We start from the raw sequence: 23,175 nt of genomic DNA, 5'->3' as shown, positions 1-23,175 counted from the left end.
AAGCAACATCATCACACAAGGTGTAACGAGGAAGGGAAGCAAGGCTGGAAGGGGAACAGCTGGCTATGCAATTGTATTGCACAAGAATTATTTGTTGGTTGGATATTTTTAACCAAGCAAAATACTGTTTATTGCCAGCTGTGCAAATGGCATGACCCGGAAATTAATGCCTTCATTTCTGTGCAGTAGGCACAGTTTCAACAGGTTGCCTCCTTCTCCTGGTGAGTTTTTGTGGATGCAGAGGATGATTTTTATTGACTAATGAGGACTGATGGCATGCAGCTATCACGTAAGAAAGGATTGCTGATACTATCCCTGAATTAAGAGCATGTTGGGTTGGGTTGGTTTTGGGGAGGACTTTTCTCTTTTCTCTGTCTCCCTTTGCCTGTACATTTGTCAGTGGTACCCTCACTTCTGCATATGGCCATCCAGTCATCGCCTCTTCAGAGTCCATTTGGTTACACCCTTGGCCCTTCCTCCCTACCTTCCCCTCAGCCACTGTTCCCTTGCAAGGACCCACTGCCCTCACAGCCCAAATGCTTTGCTTCCCCTACTGGCATTCACCTGCCTCTCCGGACTTTGCTGTTCATTTAGTTCATTTAGCTCTTCTGGGACCTGTGACCTGAACGATGGGAAGAGCAGAGTGAAGGAAAAAGGAGACAACGGGAAGAGGAGTAGCAGGAAGAAGAGAAAGACAATAAAAGAGAGAGAGAGAGTCCCATTTGTGGATTCACAATTATATCATACAACGCTTGAGCTCATGGGAAATGGATCTCCGTTGTCTGCGTCTGACCCTTTCGCTTCCATCTGTACATAATTCTCCCAGATGCAGAGTAGAGATGTCCAGCAAACCGGGGCAGTTTCCAAAGACAAGATGTGGGAAGGTCTTATTTGGCGTACATGAACACAACATGAGGCGTCTCTTACTTCTCTCTTACAAGAATCAGCTCCCCTTTTCTCCTCGGCAATGGCCTTTGCCCAGTTGTCTTAAACATCCAACATAGAAACTCGATGAAATCCCACTCCAGCAAACACCTGGGAAGAACAACTGCCAGGGGTCCCCCCACCTCCCTTCTCCCTGGTCGGTCTTCCCTTGGATCCACCATCCTGAACTCTCAGATGCTCAGTGAAAACAAAAAAACATCCTGAAATCCACCAGAGGAGACATGCTGTCTCAGACCTGATGGCTCTCCTCATGCTTCTGCAGTTGCGGTGCCTCAGTCTTGGGCCACAAACACAGCATGGATGGTTTAGTGGACAATCACATTGCAATGTTTTAAATTTTTCTTTTTCTTAAAAAAAAAAATAAATAAAAGAAGAGGGAAGAAAAAGTTATACACACATGTATCACAGCATTTTCAAACGGCCTTCTGCTGCATTTAGGTTAGCAGTTCAGCCTCGGTTGTAAGCCTGGATGTAAGGCAGCTGGAAGATTAAAACCGCATTGTTGGAAAGTCCGCTGAGATATCCTCATGGAGTTTTTTTTTTGTTTTCTGGTTTTATTTTGTTAGATTTGTTTGTTATTATTATTATTCTTATTTTCACTTGTTTGCTTCTCTCTAAAGTTTGGCAGGCAAAAAGAAAATGCTTTTCTGCTTTTCTCCACACGTTCTGTCCATTTTGTTTCTGTGTTTTAAGCAAAAAAACCAAAACAACCCCCAAAACCAATGACAGGGCAGGCTTCTGTCATTTTGTTTTAAGAAAGAAAAAGAAAGTAGGTGGGTTTCTGATAATGGCCTTGAGGAGGTACATTGTAGAGGTGGCTCGAATGCTTGATTTGTTCCTTTGCTCGCTGTTTGCATTTTCCCTTCTGGCTGCAATGGACAGGCTTTTTGTCCCCCCCACCCCACCCTCCATGTCCTGTACAGATTCTGGTTCCAGATCCCCCAAACGGACCCCCTGTTCCCCTTCCCAAATGGCAGTAGGTAGGTGCAACTGTATGTTCATTCAACCTCTAAGGTATGATGCTGAAGTTAAGAGTTGGATGGAAGAGCCATGTGAGAGAAAAGCTTTCCCATCACTGTGAGAAAGAACGAAGCAACACAGAGTCCGGTGGAGATGTGAGTGCCATGTTGGACTCAGCTCTACCTTGGCACTGGCATTAATTTGAGATTATATATATATATATATATAATTATATATACATATATATGCATGTATAGGTATACATAGACATATATATATATATATGTATGTGTGTGTGTGTATTTGCTATTTGTTTTAGCACACTGTCCCATTCTCAGGTCTAGATTTGGGGTAGTTGGTCCTGGGGACAGGTTGGACAGAAGGGGCCAGAGTGCAGAAGAAGCCAGAGATAAGAGTGAGGCCCAGGCCCCCCCACGCACAGAACATGGACCAGCCATAGCCATGGCTGATGTCGTCGGGAAGTCCGTACAGGTAGCGGGGGTAGCGGGAGAGCTCAAAGTTGATTCCAGCCACGCACGTGCACAGTGAAATGATGCAGAAGGTTCCTGGAGGAGAGCGGGAAGGGGAGAAGGAGGGAAGAAAAAAAACAAAGAGAAGTTAGAAGAGTGATAGACATACCACTTTCCAAGTCGCCTGAGAAGAGCTGGTGCAAGCAGTAAGGAAATACCTAAGGGAAGATTTTCGTATAGAAAGTGGCTTAGTCTAGCAGCTCCACGGGGAAAGAACTGAGTGCCACCAGAGCCTTGAATATTGATCTGATGCTGAACAGAGCTGTATGGAGAAACTTCAACAGGAACAGTTTTTTCATTACGAGCACTCCCTTGGGAACCAGAATGCTTCATGAAACCATTGATTTTTCTGGAATCTTGCTGCAGACAAATACAGAGTGAATCATCATGTTTCAATACTTTTTTTGGGGGGAAAAAAGCTTGAATGTTTTGTTTAATTTCATTTTTTCAGTGATGTATTTTATAGATGAAAATAGTACAAAATACTTGACATATTCTGGCTCTGTTGAAAGATACCTTTGAAATTACTTGGGAGATTTTTTTCAGACTCTTCTTCTATCAAAATCTGAAATCTTTCATTATACACTCCCCTTTTAAATATCACTGTCAAAATCTTAAAATCCCTCACAAAATTCATATTCTACTCTCTGCACGACTCCAGTCCCAATTTAGATGCCCTCTGCAGTGTTGGGGAAATCTTCAAAATATCCTGTTCTTGTTTTCCATCTCTGCAAGCAATATTTCTTTTCTTCCTGGGAACACTGTGAGGACAGGCTTCATAACTCTGTCAGGTGGTAAGTGTTATGGAAAGACACACGTATTAGATGAGAGGCTGAACCTTAGCCCACCCAGATGAATCTAATTTTGATCTTTGGACTCCAGCTTCATCAAAGTTAAACTGTGAGCTCCTGAAATGTCACAGTTGCCACCCACACACCAAATAATGGATAACTACAGATGTTACGAGCTTGTCTCAAGAGACAATAACTAAAATCAACATAAAGTTGGTAGTTTATTTTTCCTCTCTAATTCCTCCCTGCGTGGGCCTCTCTGAATTGCCTGGAGAGCCGTGGGCACAGAAGGCAACCTACAGGACATGTGCTATAGGAACATGCATGGTCGGTCCCGTGTGTCGTCCCGCTGTTCATGCACAGATCAAAAGCATGCTATGTGTGCCACCGGTGCAGCATGTCCTGCATCTGTTCACTAGCAGCTGCTGGTGAGGAATTTCCGACTCTTCCTGGCCCCATCCCTAAGATAGCATGAACCTCCAAAGCAGTCACAGCCAGCCTAGTTTTAGTGTCAAGCTCCTTTCCTCTGGTGTCCTTGCCTCCTTCTACTCCTTCCTGCCCCTGCTTCTCCTTCTCTTCGGCAACACTTTTCCTGTTGTTTCTCTGCTGCTTTGCTCTTTTTAGCTGCAGCTGTATTGAAGAAATTGATTTTAGACTCCCCACTCTGAGGACACAGGTAAGATTATATGGTGAATTTGCCTGGACTTAGGCTCAGAAACTGGGGTCATTTGTAGGAACATATATACACCACCAAAAGTGTGTGGACTTTCCACCATACCCACCTCCTTTACTTAGTAGGAACATCACACAGGTCTAGAATCTGCAGGCAAATCTCTATCATGGACCTGCTGTGAGACCACCATCATGGCCCTCCCTGTTCCCTCTTCTGATCACTGCTTTGTCTATTTGGACTGTCTTTTCTCCAATGTGTTTTGGAGTGCCACTTGTAGATATTCTCTGTTGTAAAGGTCAGGGAATATGGGAACTCTGGGTGCCTCCCCTAATGCTGTATATAGCTGCCAGATGGCCCAGGTTATTCATAAGTACTCATATTATAATAGTGCCACAGGGTACCAGTGAGGACCAGTGAGCTGCTGCAGTAGGTAATATGCCTATTTAAATAAAACCAGCCTTCTTGCCTCTCACCAGCACCCAATTAGTCTACTATCAGTGCTCTAGACTTTTGCAGAAGCCTTGTGAGATCCCAGGCTCTGGAGCTGTCTTCAGAGATGTCCTACACTAATTCAAAGCACAGAGCAGGATAGATGGGGAGGTCTCTCTCCCAGAATCCCTTAGTCAAAAAATTGGGTGGTTTGATTAGAAACCACACACCCCTTTCCATGTTGTACCATGTCACTTAGGTTATCCAGTAACATGACAGGGTCTGGCAAGAACGCGGTTGTTCCCTGTGTGACATGCCAACATGACTAGTACATTGTGGGATCAGGGAAAAAAGGATCCATCACGGCCACTGTGCTCTGAACCAAGCTCTGTGGCTCATTTCAAATGGCTGTGGTAAGAAAATTACATGAAAGGCCCTTCTTTGCTAGCAAGAACATGATAATTTCAGCTCTGTCGAAATACAAGATTGTTAAGAGAGGTGGGTGGAAAAATCTGTGCGGCCAGACTGAAGCTGCGTTTGCTAAGTACAAAAGGGAAGGAAATAACTCTGGATTTCAAATACTCCCTGTGCTTTCACACTTTGTCTTGGCTGTTTTGATCACAAACTCTTCCATGCAATGAGTGTTGCTTACTCTTTGTATTCAAGCAGTGCCCAATATATTGGCACTCAAGCTTGCTGGGGGTATTCTGCCCCATAACAAACAAACAATAAAGAAGAATGAGTAACAACAATAGAGAATAAAGCAAATCACAAGCATGAGACTTCTTTACAATAGGCTGCCCCTGTCCTGCCCCTTCGCTGGAGAATGTGCTAATCCCACGATGACAAATAATGACTGCCATGCACGTTAGAGGATGCATAGTACAGTCCTCAGCCAGTCACTCCCCTGTGCTTCTGCAGGATGTCTTGTATGGCACAGGTTTATCAGCCTCCCTAGTGCTATTCATTACAGACACAAAAAAATGCCATTTTATACCACCTAGAGGAATCTTTATGGCCATTATATGAGTCCTATGTGTTGTTTGTATTCAGCCAAGCAAAGAAGTTCCCACTTGTAGTTAATCTGGCCTCTCACCAGGAGGGTTACTGATGAAAACTGAGTACGGTTACTACCTCACGACTGTTCAGTAGCTTTTCCTCATGAACGGGCAATTGTAACACAAAGGATCATCCTTGCAAATTGCATGATTGTTGGCCATCATAGTGACAGAGTAATGGGTGGAAGGGATGCAGAGACTGAGCTTACACTTGGAAATGTAGCCTCTGCTAGTTTGGGTGAGACACGGAGCTGGCATGGCAGGAGGATGGATGCTGTCGCTCCTGCCCATGACACTGCCTGCACTATGGACATGGTGCTTCAGAGGCAGCGGGATTGCAGCAAGTCATGAGCTTCCCCAATGCTGAGATTCTTTTTCTCCCCAGAAAATAAACTGAACCCTTATTCACTTTCCTGGCAGGTTCTTGCTGTCAGAGAGGTGCCCCCCTACATGTGTACTAATGCCCCAGATCCCTGGGCAGCCGCAGAAACACAAACTTTAATTTCTTTGTGAAAAACACTCCCCATAACTCTGGCTGAAGCAGATGACCAGACCTGAAGGCTGGTGGTCCAGCCATGGCACTGGCACGCAGAATGTGAATGACAGGCGGTAATAAGAGCTCACTGGAGATGTGCTGCTACGCGAGCTGGACGGGGGAGATAAAGACCGTCTCCTTCAGCAGCTGGGTAGAGCAGAACATGCTAAATTCTTTGCACTGGGATTTACACATTATCATCCTAAGCGAAACACTAATGAATGAGACAAGGCAAAAGCAGCGTTTTTGACAAACGAAATTCATGTGTCACTGCAAAATGCTTCAGTCAGGTGAGAGATGAAACTTCATGTAAAGCTCTGTCTGTGCCACAGAAGCTGCTGTCTGACATGTAGTCAAACCTCCATCCTTACTCCTTATCAGACAGCCGCCCTTCCTCTTGGGCTGGTTTTGACAGTGCCTGTCCTGCTAATGGACTGATGATCAACAGCGGTTTGAGCAGCTAAGCTATTAAATACCTCATGGCTATCTTGTGTTTTTCTTCTTATATATTACAGAAGAAGAATATTAAACATTACACTGAATGTCTCTTCCATTTAGACTTGAAGTTTAGGACACAGATGAACTTATTTGTTATATATGTGTATAAGATTGGGGTCCTGCCATCGTTGCTGCAAAGGCAGACATGGTCAGGAGAGGGATGGCTGGGAAAGGGAATATCATTGTTAGTCAAAGCCTAATCTGAGGTGGATTATGAGTCAAAGCCCTTTAATGGAGCTGTTTTTAAGCATGATTGTATCAAACAGAGCTGTGGGCCTCTGCTGCTAGGAATTTCTTTTTTTTTTTTGATAAACGTCCCTTTTCTTTCTGATCAGCCCCACTGTGCGAGGGGCTGCAATGCCTCCATTTGCAGTTTTCAAACCTCACCTCCAGGGGAGAGCAGAACTGCTTGTGAGTGAACTGATTTAAACACAAACAGGCTCAAACCACCCATACCAAATGTGTTTGAATATTGCCTTACACTAGTGCCCCCCTGAACCATGTCAGAAGCCACATCCTTCACCCACAGACCCAGCTCAGCTTCCACAGCGCTAGAGCTTGAGGGATTTCACAGGGTCCGGGGTGTTTTGTGAGACAAGAACTGCTGCCTTTCTTAGATATACTGCAAACCAAGGTGAGCCTTCGTGGTGCTGGTGCGCAGACCCCGCTGGCAGGAGCTTCATCTAAACATCCTCCCCCCTAGTATTAGGGATGAAGTGTCTGACTGTAGCCTGAAGGAGACATCACCAATTTGAAGTCAAGGAAAATCCAAAAAGCCAGTAATTAAAATGATCCGGGCACCAGGCCCACATCTGAGACCCTCCTCTCTACAAATCATTTTTCTCATTATTTGGAAAACATTTCTTCCACGTCTGACAGAATGACGCTCGTTCCCTTCCCCCACAACAGGCAGAAATGACTCACGAACTAACTGTACTGTCAGATGTACAAAGTAAACAAACAAAAAACCTCTTCTTCTCCCCTTCTGTTTTTTTCCAGAGATAGAAATGTCAAGTATTACTTATAAACACTAGTAGATAAAAAGAGAAACACAAAGGTATGGATTTTAAGATGTCCTCTGAAACTATGCAGTTCTCAAATAAATGTGAATCTCCTCCACCTTTTAAAGTATTTCTGGTAGCTGTGATTGATGGCAATTTGTGGCCACTAATGCCTTTGGAAGGAGTGCTGTTTATTTAATTATCATCACTTTTTTATTATAGGGTTATGGGGAAAAAAATCTCACAAGTGAAACAACATTATCTTTACTTTCTCTCTGCCCTGCTAGCTTTTACTACTTTCAAGGTACATCAAACAAACAAATAAAATGAGGTCTGATCCTAAAGTAGAGTGTGTACCATTAGCTATTTAAATTATATCACAATCAAATGAAATTATTAAAGAATAAACTGAATTCCCTCCCAACACAGTGATGACAAAAGCCTTTTGGAGGGAGCAGCTTTGCAGTAAACTCCTTCTGTGCACGGATTAAACGCCTCAGCAGCACGCAGCTCTTGAGAACACTTTATTGCTCTGTGCATACACGCACAGAATATAAATTATTGCTTAATTATGTACTGTTCCAGCAGAAGCAGCTTGCAGCATCACCGATAGGTTGCAGAATAGCAAGGGGTTTACTGGAAAATTGCCCTTATAAAAAAAGCCGAGATGGAAAGACGAAGTCTGACTGGGTGATGGAGATTCGGTGCGGTGTCCTTGTCAGACCATATACCCACCTGGGTTGGAACTTAATGCATTTTTATTTTATACCATGAGCCAGAGTAAACTGCAGGGTCTATAGTGGTGCTATGATATTGCATTATAGCCACTGTCAGAATGCGGTTTGCATTTGGCCTTTGGCCTCCTACCTCAAAATGTACCAGCGGTACCCACACCATACCAGAGCTGTACGCCTGCTGTGTGTTACTCAGCAGCAGTGCTTGTCTATTGAATTGCCACTGCACAAGCCATAATATGTTATGGCACCAGAGGACTAGGTAACCTCTGTCATGACTGCAGATACTTAATGGGTACCATCCTTAGGCTCATGTAAATCAGTATAGCATATGGAACAATATTACAGCAGTTGAGGGCTGATCTCCAGTTTGCTATGCTGATACAACTGACAGTCTATATTGTACTTTATAGCACCCTGCAGATTTGCACGTGGTGACATTTCTGCTGCCATATCCCACAGTGCATGGGACTGTACTGGGAGTGGATATCCATGCTGTACACTATTGCAGCCAGTGAGCACCAGCTATTAGCAAGCACCCTCTCATGTTGTGAGTTGGCATGTAAGGCAAAAGCAACACTACTTAGCTAAAGGCACGTTGCTTTGATAAAATGGACTAGGGAGAAATAGAGGAGCTGATCAAAGCCTGAGTTGAATAACCCTCTGATTACTTTAGCAATAGTGATTCCTATGACCCACCCAAAATAATCTAGCAATAATGAAGTGGCCTGACTACAGCCATTAAGCAAACATAATGGCTCATGAACTTGCAGCCACAATGGAGGAGGCAGCAAAAATTGTGCCAGTTGTAGTAGTGGGATGTGATTCCATATTTTCCTGGGAGCAGAAGGGAAAGGAAGGAAGAGGATCTCTCAATGTCAAAATGAAGAAACATCCTAATCAAAGGTTAGTGAAATTATCCCATCCTTGTGCTGGCAAGCACCGTGCTTGGCAACACGCAGAGGCTGCCGGCTGGTTTATTTTATCCGTTGCAGTATGGACCGCCCAGGATGGCCCAGGCAGAGGCTAAAAGATTAAATGGAAGGGGGCACTGGAGGTCTGGGGAAACTTGAGTGACTCCATCACATCTCAGATTTGCCAGATGACAAGACACATAAGTTTAGTATCAAACTGTACCTCAGGCAGGTGCTTCCCAGCCTAGGCATTTGCCAGAGCTGAAGAGAAACTTGTGGGGTCAGGCTGGGTTTGCCTTGTCACAGGACATCTCCCATAGCATGGGAAATCTGTGCACCACATTGCGTTTGGTCTTTTAGCAACCAGGTCATTCTGCGTCTCTCTATGCAAGGTCTTTTTCTTCCAGTCAAAAAATTGAGCCTCTTTCAGAAGGAATCTCAGAGAGTTTGTGGAATCTTTCTTTTGTAGGAAACCTTAAATTGCTGAAAAGTCTTCAGACATGTTCTTCAAGACAAGTGAGACTGGAGAACAGACACAGCACAAACAAATTCAGTGCAGCCTTCTTCCACGTTGACTGGTGTGTGTCACTAAAAACACTCTTAGAGGGAATACTTTCAGTGCTGAAAGGGTAGAATTACTTGCATGTCTTTTTAATTGTTCTGTTTGCTGAAGGCACTACTAAAGGAGATGTTGGGAGCTCTGGGTGATGGTGGTAGCTACCCAATGTGGATATTTTCCCCTTCAGGTGCTGGAGAGAAGCCTATCCATTCATCTTTTTCAAGTGACCAAAGGACTCCTCACTTGTACAACTTTCAGTTGTTTGTACTGAATGTGAACTGAGGATCTTTGCTGCAAAAGGCTCTGGGCTCTATTACTGTTTCCCTGAGCTGACCTGGCAGAAACAGCAAAATCCTTTCTGTATGTGCTAAGTGATACAGGTATTGAGATATACTAGCCAGAAATCAAAATAAGATGTAACTGCCTTGTCAAAAAGGACTACTTAGTGCAGGCCACCCCTATGAAGTTTACATCATTCATGTGAATGCTTGCAAGCAACAAAGTACCCTGACCCTGTACCACCTTCAAGTATCACATGCTGGAATCTTCTTTCCTGTTGCAGAGGAAGTACGTCTGCAGCCTCTGTAGCCCCCACAAGTACATTGGTGTGACTCGTCCCTGTATCGCCTGGAAGACCTGGGTTGTGCAGAAATGAGGAAGGTCCCACTCATCTAGTTTCTGTCAGGTCTAGCTGCTTTCTCTGTGGAGTTTCCACTGGCCACTTGGACTCTGTCCAGGCAGATTAGACCAAGCAAGCGTAGCAGTGATTTGTCCAAGGGGAATGTTGTTTTTTCTAAGTTGACAACCTGAGGAGCCAAGAAGGTGAATCTAAACCTTGCTTCAGCCTCTGCATTTAACAAGATCTGCCACACACAGAAATTTGCTCCCCTTTCTCTCTGTAAAGAATTCTTTCTGTCTAGCAAATCATGCCAGTATTACTCTTCCTTCTGTTGCATGTGCAGTCTTCTATCCTCTTTGATGCCAGGCATGCAAAAAACTCAGCAAACTTTTTTTTTTTATAAAAACCAACCCAATAATAAATGCCAGATTTGTTTTCATTGTCTTCCTTTGGCCTTGATGCATCTTGCCATTGGAATTCAGGAGCCAGCAACAGATCAAGGACCTGGTGACATTATTAAGGGATAAGTAACAACCATGGAATTTTAAAATACACATAACTTGTTTTCCAGGACTGTGGGTGGGAAAGTCTTTTGTATTTCTATCGGATCTGTCTCCCCTACTTTGCTCCTACTTTAATTCACCTTCTGTCAGCCCTCCCAAAGACCTACTGACATCCCTGAGAAGCAAACTGGATTGCATGCTCTTCATAGACTACGCTAGGTTTTCTGTTCTTGTAACTCTAGAAGGTACTGATGCTTCTGTCAGTACCTCCTGTCCTGGTGAGGGAGAAATTACAAGTCAGCATAGCTGACTTAAAATGAACACGCACAGGAATATGAAGAGCTCTTTTTGCTGAAAAGCCAGAGTGAGCTGACTCCTTAATTTACTGTATGCCAAATTCAGGGAGACAAATTTGAGTTAAGACTGGAAAACAATGAGTTTATAGATGGACATATAATACTTGCTCTGTCTTTTGCTCCAGACTATGAGATCTCTGCACCTCATTATGAAGCCTTTCCTCTCCTTCTCTTAAATGCCAGTGCTCTTCTGTGATCAGGTACAAGGTTGCCAGAATTGGTTGTGTTGGTATTTCTCCCCCCAGCATGCAAGTGCACATCTAGGAGTGTCAGAAGCGAGCCACAGGAAAAAAAAAAAATCCAACACATTTGAAGGTTGACTTTGAAGTCAGCTGATAATGTTTCCATGGAGATCAAATGCTATGGAGTTGACAATGAATTCTCTTGTTGTGCCTTTCCTTCCAGGAAAAAAAAAACCCCACCTCTAAATGACTACACCATACAGTACAGCTGTGTTATTGATTTGAAAAAAACCCATCTCTATATCCCACCCCCATTCTCTTATGGAGGTGTTAACTCTTAGGTCCCGGCTTTTCAGGGCTAGGTCTGCCAGTTTTGACCTAAAGAATCAGCTAAGGTCCTGAGGTAATGGAAAAAAATAGCATCTAATGAAAATAGTATTCTGTGAGAAGAAGGACGTAATTCTGCTTTTGTAGGAGATGCAAAGATGTCTGTTATGACTCCCCTTGAGGAGTATTACAACACAAAATTATAAAAGAGCACTTCAGTTGCTGGTACACAGTGACACACAGATGCCTGTACAGTGAAAGCAGGCAATCTTTCATATTTCCAGAAAGTCTCCTATTTCCTTTTCAAAATGGATGCCAGCATTAATAAATAAATGCAAAATGTGTTCTCAGTGCACCAGTAAGCATAGAAAAGTACTAGAAGTAAAGACGTAACACGCTACCCTAGTTCTGCCTTTTAAGCGTAATGTACTGCGAGCCTTGTCAGGCCGTCAGCTGAGCAACTGCTTTCTGACTTGGAAATGCTAAACAGGCCACCCTGGCATCATATTAAAACCCCAAAAGGTGGTGAAGCGTGTGTATGTCTGCATGGATGATTTCCTACATGTTTATTTTTGGAGTGAAAATAGGAAATCAGGTAACATTCAAAAGGAAAGTGATACCCCCCAAAAAAGCTGATTACTAATGGTTAGTTGGTCAGGATGAAGAAGCACGTCCAGTCCTATCCACGTATGCGGACTGGTCATGTATATGCCCAGTGGACCTATACTTATATATATGTATCTGGACATGTATCCATCAGTGACCAGGTTTTGAAATACATAAGAAAAGAAGGGCCACTCTTTAAGCCCCAGAAACCTAGACTAAAATGAGGCCAAGGAACATGACTTGTGACCCTGTCTGTGAGGGATACCACAAGCTGTGCAGGAGAGAGCTGTCTGAAAAGAGGGACTGACAAATCCTGAAAGCAATGAAAAAGGACATTTTTAAAAACAGGCTAACTCTTATTACCTTAATAGGCATGCATTTGGCCTTGTTACGTTCCTGCCTGGTGGGCACTAAGGCACAAAGCCTGCATGGCCTCTCCGAGCTCTGGGTCTCATCACAGGTCCATAAAGACCTTCATCAGCTCCTTTTCTGCCTTCCACAACACACTGTAATGTGTGTGAGGGTTTTAAACAATCAAGAGCCATAGAGAGGTTTAAACATTTAAAACCTATTAATGCTGTACATTAACTCAAGTTCATTCCAATTCGAGGCCTTAAATCACTTTAGAGCATAATGCAAAATTTAACCAAAAGCATAAGTAGGAACAGGAGTGTACATGTGTGGTGGGGGAGGCACGGCAGAAGGGGAACTGACCTTGTCGCGCTGAGGCTTGTTTCAAAGACTTTCATAACCAATTTATGGCATCTCTTGATACAACCCAGCCTTTGTCTCCATCTGGAGGTCAATCCACATGAATAAGTTCTTGCTGTGGTCTGCAAGGAGTTTTGCTAAATTCCTAAGTTCCTCTGCAGTCATCACTAATTTAGTATCTCCTGCAGGATTAAAACATGATCGGCATCTCATTTTTTTCCAGTGATCCAACTTTTTTTGAATTATAAATGCTTGTCAAACTGGCAAAATGTACTATGCCTTTGTGAAAAGTATATTTATGTCAAGCTTCACAGCTCAGATTACAGCCACTTATTGTAGACCTCTGTTTTTGTAAAGATCACGTGCTGTTGCTTAAGATCTGCGTGCATACGCTTGTGTGCACACATGTGCATTTGCACTTATCTTTCCATGTGGAAAAAAAGATTTTATATAAGCTTTCTAGTGCTATTCCTTTTAGGAAAGAAGCACAAGAAAATGGATTTTCAAAGAATAATGTTGTGGAAAAGAAAAAAATAAATATGATCACAGAAATTCTCTTCCATCTTCAGTGTTGTGATTGATCATGTCACCACAAGTGAACATCCTGAAGAATGGGTAGAGACCTTGATTATTAGTGAGAAATAGAAATCCTAGGTGCCCTGTGAGAACCACTGTATTTCCAGATGAACTCCAAAGAATGTCTTTTACTTTCTCTTTTTGTTTATCTTTCTCTTTGCCTCCTCTTGGCAGCTGCTATGACAGTACTTCGTAACTGCCTAGATGTCAATCAGAGAGCTTTGCCTTACACTTGCTGTATTAAATTGCTCCATTTTTGTTTCTTAAATTATTCAGCAGCGGAATGATTATTTTGAGATGGCAGGACCACAGTTGTGTAGAATAAACACTCTTATTTTCTACTGCTATGTGCTATTTTCAAAGTACAGTGAGTTAAATTTGGGACTCAAATGACTCAACAGCTGGTAACAATCCATGGCTGCAAATACACAGATGCCTCAGTTGTCATCTACTAACATATGCACAGCACAGGCGAAGGAAGCACAGCACACAGGCTTGGGGATTTTGAAGACAAGACTCTCCGTGGAGGCGGGGAGTGAAAGAGGATACAGACGTGTGCGGCGCATCTGTACCGACAACTGTGCTGCACGGGCTCCCAAGCCCTGTTTTGAAGTCTCACTTTTTGCTGGGGTTTGCATCCCTCAGTATCAGCCTGGTCGTCAGCTCCTGGACACAGCGAGTAGTGCTCTGGCAGCTGCTGGGCTCTAGCAGGCACTGGCACAAAACCCTGAGTGTGTCCTTGTCCCCCCGGCGCCTTGCGACAGACCCGCGTGAAGCGTTGTATGGCCGGGGCAAGAGAAGGTGACCCGGTGTAAATGGTCAGTCCATCCTCTGGCTGCGGGGCTGATAAAGCAGTTTGTTGACTTACCCCTGGACTGAGGGAAGGAATATTTTGGATCTATTTCTGAGAAGGGAGGAGGATGGAAATGATTTATAAAAGGTTGTTTCTCCCTGGATTAGAATACAAAAGCAGAATGCACTCACACATTCCTAAGTGGGTTGTTCTTTATTTCTTCAATAAACATCCTTTCTTGCATATCTGAAATAAAGCGTTAAATTGTGCCAGTACACCTGCATAACTTTATTTTTTTCTTCCCTCTCACACATCTTTCCTGCCTGCTTATCTCTGCTGCAGCAGCCAGCACTGGAAAGAATAGGTGCTCACCTCTGCTATGGGAAAAGGTTTGAAGCTTTTGTAACCCTGACCTAAGTCCTGTGAGTATGGACGGGCTGCAAAGGGCAATGTCTCTGCAGCACTCTTAGGTGAGTCAGAAGAAACCCAAATCAGCGGCAGAAGTGGAGCTGGCAAATGGCACTCAAATCCCCCAGATTGGCAGATCATCATGGAGCTAAGGGAGGAGGAGAGGATGAAAGAAATTCCTGATGTTTCTGAAAGCAAATGCTAGGACAGAAAATCGGAGAGGAAAAACTCCATAGCACTGCTGTATGTGTACAGCAAGACTTTCAGACCTTTAAGCCCCAGTAAAAAAGGGAATTTCAGACACCCAAGCAAAGCCCCAAGCCCAGTATTTCATGCAAAAATGTCACTAGACAAAGACAAGAAATGAGCTGCTGTGTGAGACTACAGATCATTTTATTACAGATCTGCATGGTGAAGTTAAATCACACGAATAAGGGCATTTAGCAGCTGGAATAATTTTCAAATAGACTAATTAGAGACTGAATTATTAATGGTAAAATTTATAATTGGCTCAAAGCAAGGTTATAGCAAGAAACACACTTGACTTTGCAAAGAATAATGAATATTTGCAAGCCTAGTAAAATTATATGCTTCTCTAAGGAAACTGTTAGCAAATGGGGAAAAAACCCTGAAGTGATCCTAAAGTGCATGCCACAAGACAAAACTGGCAGAGACCAGATAAGAGTGAAGAGAACAGGTAAAACAGTAAACAAGTGCAGAGATGATTTATTGCATTTATTTGCAGTAAATTTGGAACAAAATAAGACAATGCAGCAGTCTCTCCCTGAAGGGCTGCCTTCTTAGGCATGCAGTAAACCCCCTAACAATTTCACTGAAATGTGTTCTCAGTACAAATTACAGACTTACAAAAGGAAAATGCATGAATGTGCAGCTGAAGGACAGAGCTCTGATAAGGATGATAAAACATCATTCTTTGTGGGTCTTTTAATACATTTACAAAAGCAAGCGATGTAGCTTTGGCCAAGGATGTAATTTGGCCAGGGAGAATTTTGTGCTGAAGCAAGTACCAGAACAAGATATTGAAAGTGCTATTCTATATTTCCAGCTGGTACAAGTGACAAGAGTACAGCAGGGAGGTGCACCAGGTAGGGAAGGGGAGGATGCAACCACTGCCGAAACACTGGGGCATGCCACCATGGGCCAGTCCTGCCACCCCTCTTTCCCCGTAGCAGGCACTGATGAGGAGGAGAAGAGTTTGGAAGCATTTACATACAAAGTCAGCCCTGGCCTCAAAACTAGAAATAAAGCAAGCCACGTGATGTTTCAAAACAGCTGACTGAAATAAAATCAGATCTGAACTGGGAAAACAACAGGCTATCAGAGATTGTCTTTAAAAGCTGATTTTATAAAGTAAGTACAGTAACAGAAGGTGTGGGTTTGCATGGTTGTGGAAAGACAATCAACCTTGCAGAATCTGAGATGCTGAAACAAGAAAACCCTATGAATGAGTGCACTGGAGAGCAGGTAGAAAAACCAATAGTTAGATGGATATATAGCTTGTCTGCTCATCATGATACAGGAAATATTCTTAAACAACTTGATGAAGAACTGTAAGGAGGGATTCCTGAAGATACAGGAATTTGCCTTGGTAGAGTTGCCAGTGTGCCAATTCATAGCATCCCAACTCTTTGGAGCTGGAAGGAAAACTGAAATTTGACCTTGACCTGGTAATGAAATTAGCTGCTGTTGAGCAAGGAAAGACACCAACCAAATGAATTGACAGGCTTGCCATGATAATAAAACCAAACAAGTCAAGGGTTTGAATACTTTCAAAAGAACTTCTCAAAGCCAGAAAATGTGAGCACTACTTCCTGGGAACTGATGAGGAGGTCACGTCTAGACATGAAGAAGCAAAGGCATGGTTTTGGTGCAAGTAAATATACTTTGGTCAAAACACAACATATAATTTCCTCAGGTAGATGTTTAACTGAATTCCTTTTAGACTACTGCTAGGTACTTGATAAGCATGAAAGCATCAGGTTTGCCACAGGACTCTGACATTTGGAAGTAGTGTTACAGATGCTTCTAAGGTTCCAGAAATTATTATAAAATTACAAAATTACTGGATGACATGCCCAGTATGGAGCTTTTACTGATGCACAGATTTTCAGTAATTTGCATGTAGAAAAAATGCAAGAAGCTGCAAAAGGATGTGCTTGGAGTCATGTATAATTTGAGTATGACCCACTTCTGTAATGGAATTAAACAGTCTGAAGTAAGATGCATAAAATGAACTCGTTTTAGTGAAACTTAAGAGTGCAATTCCAAATGAAGAAACTCTTGAAAAGAGAAACTCTCCCACCTTGCAGGATAAAATCATACTGACAATACTGAAATGGAACTACAACAGATAGTGCAACTCTGGGTACAGGAGGCTATGCAATAGTACCATTGTGCAAAATTAGGTCAAAAATACTAAACATAATTTGCAGTATCCATCTGTCTCTGTACAAGATGAGGGACTGAAAAAAAATCCTACTGTGGTCAGGCAAATGCTGTCATTCAAGATAAGGAATCCAAATACAAATTCTACAATAAATAGAGAAGATTATGCAAAAGAACTTCAGAAGCCATAAGAGACCTGTGATTGCTGTTGATACAGATACATTTGGACTAAACAGAAAAGATTAATTATTAATAATGTTAAAGTTGTTACAAAACATGCTGAATAACAGTGTAAAACACACTCTAAATCACAGTTTACATGTCCTGGATTCCAGATGAGCTAATACCAGATAACAGGCTGCATTTCACAAATGACTTATTTAAGCAATTTGCTTGAGAAATTAGATCAAGCACACTAAAGCAAGTCCTTATTAGGCACTGCCACACGGGCTAGCAAGAAGACTGTTCAGTAAATATAATAAAGAACCAGAGGGCCAAGGAAACCATGTCTGGTCTTGTTAGATTATCACAGCACACTTCTCAGTGCTCCATTGAGATGTCCTGTTCGAAGAACTATGGGCACTAAGGGATAAAACCCATAGATATGGTAAGCCAGGAATGTATAAGCATTACAGAAGAGCTATTTGTCTAGAAATTAAAACAGAGCAAATACTACAAACATAGGCAAGACAAGCGGCATTGCAAATGGAAGGGAAAGTTAGATTTCAGGCTGATTATATAGCTACCAATTTGACACAATCTCCTCTTATCTGCAATGAGGTCAGATGTCATAAGCCTCCCAAAGCATTTTTCCCATTATTGGATCAGAGAAAAAGTCAGGCAAAACTAAGAGGGTCTCTGGCTCCATGCATTTTGAGGACCAATAGGATGATATGTTGACAGCATTTACATCATGACAGAAGTAACAGCTTTGTATTCAAACACCATCCAGCAATAAAAAGGTTCAAATCAAAAGATTGGTTGGCTGTAGAAGGAATGACTGTGTAACATATGACACAGTCTGAAAACACTGATAGCTACTGACTTTTAGATTAGATGGCTCTAGTTGTTTATTTTATTAACTGATTGCTTCAGTTCATAGATGTTAATTTATGCACATTTGCTGTTAAAAGAGATTGGGAAAGGTATAGCAGTTGCCACTGACTTGTGCAAAACAAGAAAGAGAGAAACCTTTTGTAACCCTGATAGACCTGTCTACACTGGAGCAGAATATAAGTTTGATCTCCTCTCAACACATCTTTATTAAAAATATCACACATCGTGGCAGAATTTGGCAGATAAAATAATCTGGTGCCTCTCATTTCAATTAGTTTCAGATTCCAACTGCTGGATCTTATTATTTTGTCTAAGCAGTCAAAGAGCATGCTACTATCAGATGGCTTCTCCTTGCATAGGTACTTCCACACTGTGTTCAAGTCAATTATAAACCTTCTGTTAAACAGTTTCAAGCGATTTGCTTTTTGTGGCATGATGTGTTTTTCTTGTTTTTCAGACCTTGAGTCATTCTTGTAGCTCTTCTGCAAACCTCTCTCAATCTTTCCACCTCCTTCTTTAGTATGGACAGCAGATTAGGATGTCCAGAAATAGTTTTGCTTTGCCTAGAGATAACCCCACCTCATGCTCTTATTGCATATTCGAATCAAAACTGGCACATTTAGCAGCTGCATAGCACTGAGAGCTCCTGTGCAGCTGGATGATCCCAGTAATCATGACCGCAGAGACCTTTTCAGAGCCACTGCTTTCTGAGAGGCAGCCTCTCGTTCTGTGAGGATGACTGACACTTTTTGTTCCCAGTCGCATGACCTTGGATCTGTCTCCACCGGAACGTGTATTGTTTGAGCATACCAAAAGATGACTTTGTAAGCTATGAGTGACCCATCCCATTATGCATCATTACACTGAGTCTTGTTTCACCTGAAAACTTTTATCAGCCATCTTTCAAATCACGGACAAGCAAATAACATTAAACCAATGAGTAATCTCTGCAGCTGCACTAGAAACTCTCCCATATATAGTGATAATTTCCAATTAGTAAACAAGACTTAGCTAGTTTCTAATAAATTTTTCTGTATTTATTTAGTATAGTCCTAATGTTTTAATCTGAATGTTGTGCTGTTTTAAGTTAAACACCACACAGATATCTGAGCATATTAGAGCAAAATAGCCCCTCATGCAAACTAAGCATGTCTTTTAATTACATAAGAAATACCAAGCTAATTTGGCAGACCCGTTACACATAAAGTATTGACACCCACAACAGACTGTTTACAGACATCCACACATAGACCAGTGTGTGCTTGCACAAGGTACTAGCAGACTTCAAATGTGTTTGTAGGCACCACGAGAGCTAATGTCTATGTCACCAGCACCAACAGCACTGGAACATAAATACTTGTTACTCGAGCACTTAACTCCTCTTCTGGGACTACAGAAGCTTTCCTATATTTTACGCACTTAGCTGTGTCACACCACAGTACAGATGAACAGGCAACCAAATGCATTGAAGTGATGATCTGCCTGGGGGGCAAAAACCCAGCCAAACAAAAACTACCAGCAGAGAAAAGAGAGAACAGAAGCAGTGCTGTTCACTTTGAGACATTCCCCCAGCGCTGTGTTTGGGACTTGACTCTCACACCCTTCATTTCAAGTAACCGCGTGCCATGAAACCTGCTGATGACAGAAAGTTGGATGGCATCTGTAGTAAGAAAGGCTGGAACATTACACGGGAAATGTTGGATGACCTTGAGGGCTGGTGTAGTAGAAATGGGAAAAAGCTCAAAAGCACAGAGTGCCAGGGCACGTACCTGGGGAGTAATAAACAGAACCTCTGCTGTAAATTGGGAGATCATCAGTAGGAAATTACAAAGGAGGAAAAAGGCCTGGATGTATTATCCAACTGAAGGATGACTGTGGGTTTCCAGCGTGATGCAGCATGAAAAAGGCAAATACAACCACAAAATACTTCAGGTAAGGGATTTCCAGCAGAGAAAGGGAACTGTCACATCACTTATACAAGGCATTAATCCGACCTTGTTTCGGAATGGTCCTTCTCATCCATATTTGAGAAAGGCAAGTACAGACAACAACAGGTGGCAGAAAGGTCTGCTGGATTGATAACTGGTCTTACAGAGAAAAGTCTACAAGAAATAGCATATGTAGAGTGGGAAAAGGAAAACAGAGGATACCATTGCTCTTCATAGGTACATCAGAGAAAGAAAAGAGACAGATAAACTAAAGGTTACATTTGACTCAAGAACAACTGATGAGGAATAAATAGAGGTTAAAACTTTGAGCAGTTTAGTTACCAAAGTGTCCCACTATGAGATAGGATAGTGGTGGGAATAACATCTGCATAATCTTCAGATTTTTATTACTAAGTTTATTAAGCTTCTTAACTTTAAGGGTGACAGTGTTACTTGCAACAATAGAGCACTGGACTAAACAACTTGGAAGGCCATTTCCAGTCCTGTGACTTATGGACACTGTTTTGTAATAGAAGTAACATGTTGCTAGAGCTGGGTTATCCTCGATGTACACCAGAAAGAGCTCAGAATGAAACCAAGTCCAGATCACCTAAAACAACTCTGATAACATGTTTTCAGTGACTTAGAAAAGGAGGGACATACACGTGGAAAGAGGGAACATGAAAACAACAAGGAAAGCACATTTCTTCAAACACTGACTTCCTTACCTCCCATGAGGAAGAGAAGCCCCGCCACATACTGCATAAGGCCTCGATCCCAACAGCACCCCAGCACCCCGATAATCCATCCAAAAAGGATGATGGCCACAGCCATGCCCATGAAGCCAGCTGTCATCCTGCGCAGATCTGCAGTTGGGAAGATAGAAAAACAAAATGTGTGTAAACAGTGATAAATCAGCATCATCAGAGGTTCATAACAGTCTTAATCCAAAATGCTACTGAGCTGCAAGGTCTTTAGTGTATATTGGCATGGGATAATTTCAGTAAGGATGGTTCAGAGGGAGGACAATCTATAAATTAAGATACTAGCTTGGGCTGGGGAGAGACAGCAGGTGACCATTTCACCACACAATAAAGCTCAGTGCAGATGCACCCAAGCGACTTGTGACAATTTGCTCAGGAATTAGAAGTTGTAAAATGACCTCAGCGCAATGCTGTGCCTAATAGCTCTAGTCTCTGGGTGCTAGCACAAAGTGTGTTTAAATCCTGCCTTCTCATCTCCATCCATTATTCTACTGCATCCGATGGAGGTATCTGCTCAAACTGATATGCCAAGCAGTCTCTATGCTTTGCTCCAGTACAGACATGACAGGGGATTCACCTCAGTTCTGACCCCCTGTGTGATCCAAGTCACTGAGCCCCTCTGGGCTGCGGCGTCCCATGTGTAATTCCAGCCATGGAAATTTGCTGTCCAGTGGTGGTGTGTGTGAAACTCAGTACCTCCAGGACGGTGAGGCATGCAGATATTCTGGTGTCAGAGATAATAAATGCGCTGCAGATACACAGCTGGGGCATAGGACGCTTTGTCACCCTCTCTTGTATCTAGATGGTGACCTTGTCAGATGATTTTTGGTAAGGACGTTTTTGAGTGCTCCAGGGAGCACTGAGAGTAGGAGGAGGGCAGCGGGCTGCAGTAAAGCATTCTGTGCTCTGCAAGTGGGGACTGAGTACTACATCTGATATGGGTGCATAGGGCTGACCTGTATGTACTTCATAAATAAAGGAAAAAGATCCCCAAAACCTAATGTAAGGAACCCTTAAATTAAGACCTGGCTGTATCGCCTATTTGCCTTCTGCAAAAAGGATGGGACTACTGGGATCCCTCCTCCTGCATGTGCTGGGAAAGAAAACCTTCACAGCTGTTTTTGATGTGAAATCTGGGCAGGGAGACCACCTGGCATTCGAAATAGCAAGGCCTATGAGAGCTAAACAGCATCTTTACACCCTCAAATAATGGAACAGATGGGGGCATCTTCACTAACATTTGGTTGTTCCCTGTCCCCCCTCATGCATGCATAGAAAGTTTAAGCACTGATATGTCAAGAGTATATGTGCAGGGAAAATTCCAGCCAAGTCAGCTCTCCAAACATTTGTTTCCTTCTTCAAACAATTTTTTTTTTCTTTTGCACAGCAATGATTTCACTTTCTTTCAAGAAACAGAATGCTTATGACAGAGGGAGGAAGATTTGAAAACTGTGAATCATCCACCAGTCTCTGTGGCAGCTTTTCTCCTTGGCTGGCCTGTGACTGTTTCTCAATTTCTGAGTTTTTTTTTAACCTTTTCCCACAGTGGATCAAAAGGACCACCAATACCAGCAGTGCAGATTCAGTGAAATTTGTGAACAGTGATAAATTAGCATTATCAGAGATTTATAAAACTCCTTATCCAAAATCTACAAGGTCTATAGGTGTGTTGGGACAGAATGATTTGATTCAGTGGAAGGTAGTTTACTCAGAGCTCTGTTCATTATAGAAATTCTTATGCAAGATCAAGTTGCAGAACACAATCCCTCCCTTGAAACTATAACTGGTTCCTGTAGATTGTCACTGTTTTTTGCAAGGAATCCCTCTGACAACATAAAGATTACCAGGCCTTTAGTCCACCAGTGACCAGGGCCCTTTTAACAAGATACACACCTTAAAATTTGTATTTTACCTTAGGTTTTGTGACTGTCCCATCAAAAAAAACCCCAAAACCTCCCCACAAAGAATTTGAATATGTTCAAGGAGGTCTGGTGCAGAAAAAAAAAAAAGCATTTTCTGCAGAAACTCACGCTTTCCGCAGGCAATGCTAGTCGCTGTTCCTTGGGAATTTCTCAGAGTGCTTTCTAAAACAAGCAGTAAATGCTATTAAGCATCTCTGATGGCGGAGTGTCTTCCTATTTTTCAGTCCATGAAGGCCTGGGCTCAATTTGAACAACAGGTAAAAACATAAAATGTTTACTGTTTCCTATGTCATCTTCAATAACAGCACAACATGTCTCTCAGAAGCGCTGCACAGCTGTCTGTGTCAGCTCTCCAAAACCCTTCCATTTTCACTTGTGACTGCTGACTCTG

The 23,175-nt window shown here is 42.6% G+C and overlaps 1 protein-coding gene across 1 annotated transcript in view; it reads right to left on the bottom strand.

Annotated features, from left to right (window-relative positions):
* Nucleotides 1-1,909: 1,909 nt before the first annotated feature.
* The window catches only part of TMEM178B (transmembrane protein 178B), a 219,222-nt gene continuing 197,956 nt past the window's right edge, over nt 1,910-23,175 (bottom strand). The window contains exons 3-4 of the mRNA XM_075050996.1: nt 20,827-20,964; nt 1,910-2,471 (exon numbers count right to left, since the gene is read on the bottom strand). Coding sequence (XP_074907097.1) covers nt 2,221-2,471; nt 20,827-20,964 — 389 coding nt within the window. The 3' untranslated portion in view covers nt 1,910-2,220. The remainder of the gene's footprint in view (nt 2,472-20,826; nt 20,965-23,175) is intronic.

Source organism: Buteo buteo, chromosome 19, assembly GCF_964188355.1.
Source record: "Buteo buteo chromosome 19, bButBut1.hap1.1, whole genome shotgun sequence".
NCBI classification, from domain to species: domain Eukaryota; kingdom Metazoa; phylum Chordata; class Aves; order Accipitriformes; family Accipitridae; genus Buteo; species Buteo buteo.
Note: the sequence above shows the minus strand (reverse complement) of the source record. Positions and strands in the feature narration are given on the sequence as shown.